Genomic DNA, 7,500 nt, shown 5'->3' with positions numbered 1-7,500 from the left:
TTGGGGGTCATATTGATTGGGCCAAAATGGAGGGGGGGCTGTTCATGGATAAATGGCTTATTGGATTAAAAAACATCAAACAAAGGCCTCTGTTCTGTTTGGTAGCCAGACCAGACCACCCTCCTGGCATGGGGGGTGCCCCCCAGCCCCCACCCCCCCAACCCCCCTCACATACTACAGGCCTACATTCACACCAGAACAACAGTCAGAGGGGCCTGTAAGGTGGCAGGGTAAGACAGACCGGGGAGCAGCGCCTGTAGTCTGATCTCTGACACACTCGCAGCGCTCTGGTCTCTGGAACAGGATGTGGTTGAAAACAGACAGGGCGTGACCCACTGTCTGTGTGTGTGTGTGTCTGTGTGTGTGTGTGTGCGCGGGCCTGTGTCTAACTGTGTGTGCGTGTGTGCCTCTCTCTTCCTTCCTCCCTCGCTCGCTCCCCGTCTGAGAGAGAATGAAAAGGCACCCAAATAAAGCTTGTTTACTTCCCATCCCCTTCAGAGCCAGTTAGCCAGCTCTGTCTCGGGGTCCTCCCCTGCCACCCCCCCCTGCCCCCCTCCCCTGCCCCCCCCCCCCCCCCCCACCAGCTCTGTCTCGGGGTCCTCCCCTGCCACCCCCCCCCCACCTCTCTAAGCCGCTGCCTCCCCTCTCTCCTGAATGCCAGCCACATGAAAGGCTTGGAGGGTTTGAAGGGGCACTGTGGAGGGCTGGGGGGCAGCGGGGGAGGGGGCGGGGCGTCACAGGCAGGCTTTGTGTGCCTCCCCCTGCCTCTCTCCTCTCCCCTCCCCAGGGCTAGATGGAGGATCAGTGCTGTGGGGTTTTGTTTGGTTTCATACATGACTGCTGCTGCTGCCAGTGGTTCAACAGATGGAGGAGGGACAATCGGGCCCCGATGAAGAAATGTGTGTGACTGTGTGTGTGTGTGTGTGTGTGTGTAGACACGGCAGTTTCTATGTCTATCTCTCTAGTAGAATATAATAATGCCATGCCCTACCCTGGTCCCCAGGCTGGACGGGCCTGTTTGTTGACTGTGCACGTGTTCATTTGTATGTGTGCTCGTGTGTACGCCTGTGTATTTTTAGCTGAGACTGGCGCTCAGCGGCGTCTGTGTGTGTGTGTGTGTGTGTATATCAGTCATCTCAGCTGGGATCCTCATCAGGAGTGGATGACCTCCCTCCTCCTCCACCCCTCTCCTTCATCATGTGACTGAGGACAGGACAGGAGAGGAGAGGAAGTGTTTTCAGCGCACTTCTGTGTGTGTGTGTGTGTGTGTGTGTGTGTGTGTGTGTGTGTGTGTGTGTGTGTGAAAAACGACAGGGAAATGGGAAGGGGAATATGAAGCACCCACCTGCCCAGTGGGAGGTCCTGAACACGGCAGGCCCAGCTTCCTATAGGCTGATCAGCACCACGTTCTGCCGTTGGATTGGACACACTCTGTTGTCTGTCGACCCGCGTCACTCTAGTACTGTTCATGAACACACCGATGTGTCTGGCAGTGTCACATGGGCCGATGGGCTGGGGAACCATATTGAGTTTGTACTGTATGGGGGCGGAAATAGGTCACTGTGTGTGTATATATTGGTGTCTCTGTGTGGGTGTGTATATGGGTGGATTGTGTAAAGTAGAGCAGTGTCTGACCCTGGATGAGACGTGGAGTAAAGGAATGAACCCTGGCACTGAGGTGTGTGTTTGTGTGTGTGTGTGTGTGTGTGTGTGTGTGTGTTTGCGCGTGTTTGCGTGTGTGTGCGTGTGCGTGAGACAGACTGGGAGCTGCAGCAGACTGCTGGTGGATTACAACAGTGGGGGAGAGTTCAGTTGAGCGAGTGCCTGGAATGCTAATCTACATTGTCATAAGGCTAGCCTCGGTCTGACGGGGGGGGCCGGGGGGGAACCTCAGGGTGTGTGTGTGTGTGTGTGTGTGTGCGCCTGTGTGTGTTGGGGGGGAGGGGGAGGGGGGGGGGGGGTTCCATGGGCCCTCCGGCATCACATGCATTGCTAACCCAGCAGAGCAGAGCAGAGCAGGGGGTGTGAGAGTGGAAGGCCTGTACATTACATGATCAGATTACATGATCAACCCCAGACCTTCACCTGAGCTCCACATGAGGGGAGAAGGATTCATGTTGAACACAGAGAGAATGTAGACCGTCTAAATAAAAAAAGGTGGAATAAAAAAAAAAAAAGGCATGTAAGCAGTGTTTTTTAAAGATCACTGTATGTTAAACAATTAACAAGAGACATGGGGGGTTACAGTGTCTAATAGACCTTTGTAGGTTGTGTGTGTGTGTGTGTGTGTGTGTGTGTGTGTGTGTGAGTGTGTGAGTTTGTGAGTGTGTGAGTGTGTGAGTGTGTGAGTGTGTGAGAGTGTGAGTGTGTGTGCGTGCGTGCGTGCGTGTGGATTGAAGCATGCAGGAATGCAGCGGAGTGTCCCCCTCTCTGTGTGTGTGTGTGTGTGTCAAGGCAGCAGCCTTAGATAAGAAGAGGTGCTTCATTACTGCAGATTAGAACAGACGAGCTGCACAGCAGGTGTGAGAGATGGAGGGAGGGAGGAGGGGAGAAAACATGGAGAGATAGAGGAAGAGGGCAAAAAACTGGGGAGAGAAGGAGATAGTGGAAGGTGGGAATTTAGAGATAATGGAAACAAGGGAGTCACACACACACACACACAATTTCTCACTCTCTCATTACAGAGTCACACAGAGAGGACAGACTGCCAGGAATAATGAGCAGGTGTGTGTGTGTTTGTGTTTTTGTGTGTGTGTGTGTGTGTGTGTGTGGGGGGGGGGGGCGGTGGGTGTTCTGTCACCCTCCAGACAACCAGGAATCACAAGCTTGAATCATAGGAAACCATTATAGCTCCCTGCGCTAGTGGGACACACACACACAGACACAAACACACACACACACACACACACACACACACACACACACACACACACACACGGACCTCCCTAATGAGCAGTGGTGTGTGTGTGTCGTCTGTCAGTAGTCTTGTCAGAAGCCTGTCCCCTGGCAGGGAGAGGTCAAGCAGATGCGGGAGCGCCCGGTGACCTGGTGCTAATGCTGCGTTGCCCCGGCGATGACAGAGGACATGCAGCCAGAGTGCAGCCAGCAGACAGGACTCACATACGGCTGCAGCCAGCCTGCCACGCCGCCACTGCAGTGGGCTTATTGTTGTTTCTGTCATCCCCTCCCTCCCTCCCTCCCTCCTTCCCTCCCCTCCCTCCCTCTCCCTGGCTCTGCTGCAGTGCTCTCTGCCTCTCAGAGAAAAAACACCCCCCACCATACACACTAAACACACACACACACACACACACACACACGCATACGTTTACAAGCGCGCGTCGAGGTAACACAATTATTCCTGCTTACGAAACAGGGGGTGGTGTCTCTTATTTGCATGCGCACGCTCGACTCGTCCGTGTACATGTAAACACATGGACACACAGCCCTCGCCGCATGCATGTGTACAGACGCACGCATGTACACACACACGCACGCACGCACGCACACACACACGCACACACACACACAGACAGATCTAGTGGCTGGCCAGCAGTGCTGTTGTTGAAACGGAGGATAACAGCCACAGTAAATTGGGCTTATTGTTAGCAGGCTGTTTATCTGTGGTAATTGACTGCGTCTCAGAGGGAGCAGGAGAGAGAAAATCCTTTAGTCTGGTTGAAAGGCTTCTGTTTATTATTCTTTGTGTTCAATGTGTACAGTATTTACGGCGTGTCTGTCTCTGCGTGTGTGTGTGTGCGAGCGTGTGTGTGTGTGTGTTTTGTGTATTAATGTACACGACTCAAAGTAGAAGGATTCAATTATTAATGCCTTTTACCACTCTCTCTCCTCCTCGTGCTCTCTCTCCTCCTCATGCCCTCTCTCCTCCTCATGCCCTCTCTCCGTCTCTTAGCATTCCTCTCACTCTCCTTTACTATTCCTGGCTTTCTCACCCTCTCTTTTACTATACCTCCCCCTCTCTCGCACCCCTCTCTCTCTCTCTCTCCTTCTCTTTCTCTCTCACTATCCCTCCCCCTCCTCTCCCATTGTTGTTGAGATCCAAAGTCTTGTTTCCTTGTTACCTGTACAACCAGTCGTCCAGGCAGAAGACTATAGTATGGGTGTGTGTGTGTGTTTATATAAGCATGAGAAGAGTGTGTGTGTGTGTGTGTGTGTGTGTGTGTGTGTGTGTGTGTGTGTTAGGCCTGTCTGTTTGAGATAAGCATCAGCCCATCAGCTCATGGCCTCTTGCTGAGCATGGCCCTGGATTAGCCCAGAGAAACACACACACACACACACACACACACACACACACACACACACGCACGACGCACAACTGGCAGCAGCGCCAGCGGTATTTACTGAACACACACTGAGCTCAAAGTGTGTCAGACAGTCTGAATCATGTGCATGTTATACACACACACACACACACACAGACACACACACACACACGCACACACACACACACACACAAGGCCCCATGTTGAACAAGAGACTATTTATGAAACAGACACACGTACACACTAGGGGTGTAAATCACCAGCTTCATCACGATACGATATTATATCGATTTGTTTGTATGACGATACAATGTTTGACGATATCACAATGTCAGTCACGATACGATTTCGATTCGATTCGATTCAAGATCGATATGACGATATGATCGATATGACGCGATATCATATGCCAATCTAACACAATTATCAACTCACAAAAACAACTAGAATATTATTTGACCATTTTATTTGTGAGCTCTTCCAGGTATCCAGCATTTAAATCATATTGTATTATACAGTATTCTTCTGTTACAAAAAGAAAAATAGACCCGTTCACTAGTCTCACAAACAAGAGATATTCAGCTTTAAAACATTAATGTCCTATGAAACAAAACTGGAAGAACTTGTCCCCCCTTTTTTAAGGCAGGATTTTTGTAAACGTTCACTTTTTTACTGTCTCATAAACACAGTATTTTTAACAGTTAGAACTGAACCAAGGTCACCATTTAACCTACAGTATATTTGTGCAATAATAATAAATAATAATAAAATAATAATAATAAATAATAAGTGCACATGCAGTACAGTGCAGTACATCTTATATACATTCTTCTTAACCAAAATAAGTTAAGTATAAGCTCCAGTGTTATATAATAAGTATATCCTCCAGTGTTCTTCTTTGGGAGGTTTTTCTTCAAAAAAACTAACTGATCAACATGTTCAGGAGACAAAACACTATGCTCTGAACGCAGGTCAGGATAATTTTTAATATAGGGCCATCCATCACACTTCCTCTAGGAAGCACTGATCTGATATGATGTGTTGATTGGTGAAAGGTAAGGCTATGCTTGGACAGTCATGTTAGATCACTGATTACGGGAGTAATGATTTACCTGTAGATTTTATCAATAGGAATTTTGTTCAGGTTTATCCAATGAAATTGGACAAGCAAACCGGAGTAAAGTAAGTAAGGTCCAACCTGCAGCCTTTGCCCATTCATAAGACAGATGCTTTGTTACAGACCAGAGCATTGACCAATCACAGTCGGCTAGACTAGAGCATTGACCAATCACAGTCGGCCGTGGGCGGGCTTGGCAGTCGCAGCTAAAACCGCTTCGCTGTTCTCCGCCGGAGTCACAAAATGCAGAACACACAGTGTGCAGCGCTCTTTAACTTTGTAATTTGCCGCTGCTAGTCGCGCGCTGCACGGAAATGGTGACAGTCACGCAGAATGTGCCATTTCAAAATAAAGGTGTATCTTTAAGATGACGATATAGATCGATATTTTTACATTGCATCGATGTAATCAGATCGTTAGTCAATGAATCGATGCATCGATGTGAATCGATGTATCGTTACACCCCTAGTACACACACACATACACACACACAGAATAATGTATGGACATGTTCTTCCCCTGTAGTCTTGCACAGCTTGGGTTTTCCTGTGTTCTATTCATGTCCTCCCTCTGGTCTGTTCATCTCTCCATCTGTTTCTTTATTCATTGCCTGTTCTCGTCCTCTGGTACCTCACTAGGCTATATCTCACTTTCACTGTCTGTCTCTCTCTCTCTCTCTCTCTCTCTCTCTCCTTCTTCTCTCTCACGGCATCAGTACATCAGACTTTATGGTTGTGTTGTGGTGCCTCCCTGTATCCTTCGCTCTCTCTCTCTCTCTCTCTCGCTCTTTTCTTTAGTCTTCTAATGAGCCCTCCTCCCCCCCTCCTCCCCCTGTGTGTTTCAGAAGGCTGTGGACGAGGACAGCCAGGTGAGGAGATCTCCTCCTGAGCTCTGCTCCCCCAGCGCCAAGATGTCTGACACTGACCCAGGAAGAAAGGTCAGTCCCTCCTCCTCCCTCCCTCCCTCGTCCTTTCCCTTTATCCTCCCCCGCCCCCAACCCCTTGTCTCTACACCCAGGGGTCAGCTCTCAGGTCATCCCCCCTCCCCCCCCCCCCAACACACCCATTCAAAGGCCACGCTCCTCTGTCTCGCAACCTTCAACCTCCTCCAAAAACCACAGCTACCCTCCCCCGACACACGCACACACACGCACACACACACACACGCACACACACACACACAGACACACACAGAAAATATCATGATCAGCTCTTTATAGCGCATACACGCACACTACGCACACCACACACGCTACGCACACCACACACGCTACGCACACCACACACACTACGCACACCACACACGCTACGCACACCACACACACTACGCACACCACACACACTATGCACACCACACACACTATGCACACACACACACACATCCCCCATTGACAACACGCCCCTGCCCCCCCATAGCAGCCGTGGGGGGGCAGTCCTAATGACTGATGCAGCACTACCTGCCTAGCCCCCCCTCCCTGGACCAGCCCCCCCCTCCCTGGTCCAGCCCCCCCCCCCCCCCCCTCCCTGGTCCAGCCCCCCCCCCCTCCCTGGCCCCGCCCCTCCCTGGCCCAGCCCCGCCCCCCCTCCCTGGACTGTGATAGATGGAGGCTCTCTGCCTCTCACACACGTGCATGTAGGCCTTCTATTACATTATTACTGGAACAGCAGCAGCAGGGCTTCGCTTCAGCTCACCCCCCCCCCCTCCAGGCTCCAGCCTTTAGAGTAGAGATTAGCACACAGTGTGTGTGTGTGTGTGTGTGTGCGTGTGTGTGTGTGTGTGCGTGTGTGTGTGTGTGTGTGCGTGTGTGTGCGCGCGCTCCTTCCCTCTGTGTGCTCCAAAATATCCATATAAATTCAATCATTGTTTGCGTCGTGTTGATAATCCATAACAGATGATCAATAAAACAGACCCCCGGCGTTCCGCTGGCGCTGCCCCTCCGTAGCCTCCTCAGGTGTTGTTAGTGTTATTGGTTTTCTAGCGCGGGGGGGAGATGTAGTATTAATGTGCGGTGTGTGTGTGTGTTATTTCCACAGGGTAAAGCTCAGCCCACGCTGGTCTTCAACCGGCTGTTCCCCGACATCAAGGAGGAGCCGGGCCAGCCTC

At 50.9% G+C, this 7,500-nt stretch overlaps 1 protein-coding gene across 1 annotated transcript in view; it reads left to right on the top strand.

Moving 5' to 3' along the window:
* Window positions 1–7,500, top strand: part of skila (SKI-like proto-oncogene a) — a 29,657-nt gene that overhangs the window by 15,856 nt on the left and 6,301 nt on the right. The window contains exons 2-3 of the mRNA XM_080546988.1: window positions 6,242–6,334; window positions 7,431–7,500. The exon at window positions 7,431–7,500 is cut by the window's right edge and continues 16 nt beyond it. Coding sequence (XP_080403114.1) covers window positions 6,242–6,334; window positions 7,431–7,500 — 163 coding nt within the window. The remainder of the gene's footprint in view (window positions 1–6,241; window positions 6,335–7,430) is intronic.

Source organism: Nansenia antarctica (assembly GCF_963989245.1).
Source record: "Nansenia antarctica genome assembly, chromosome: 16".
Taxonomy (NCBI): domain Eukaryota; kingdom Metazoa; phylum Chordata; class Actinopteri; order Argentiniformes; family Microstomatidae; genus Nansenia; species Nansenia antarctica.
The sequence above is the reverse complement of the archived record's forward strand: the minus strand, read 5'-3'. Positions and strand labels throughout refer to the sequence as shown.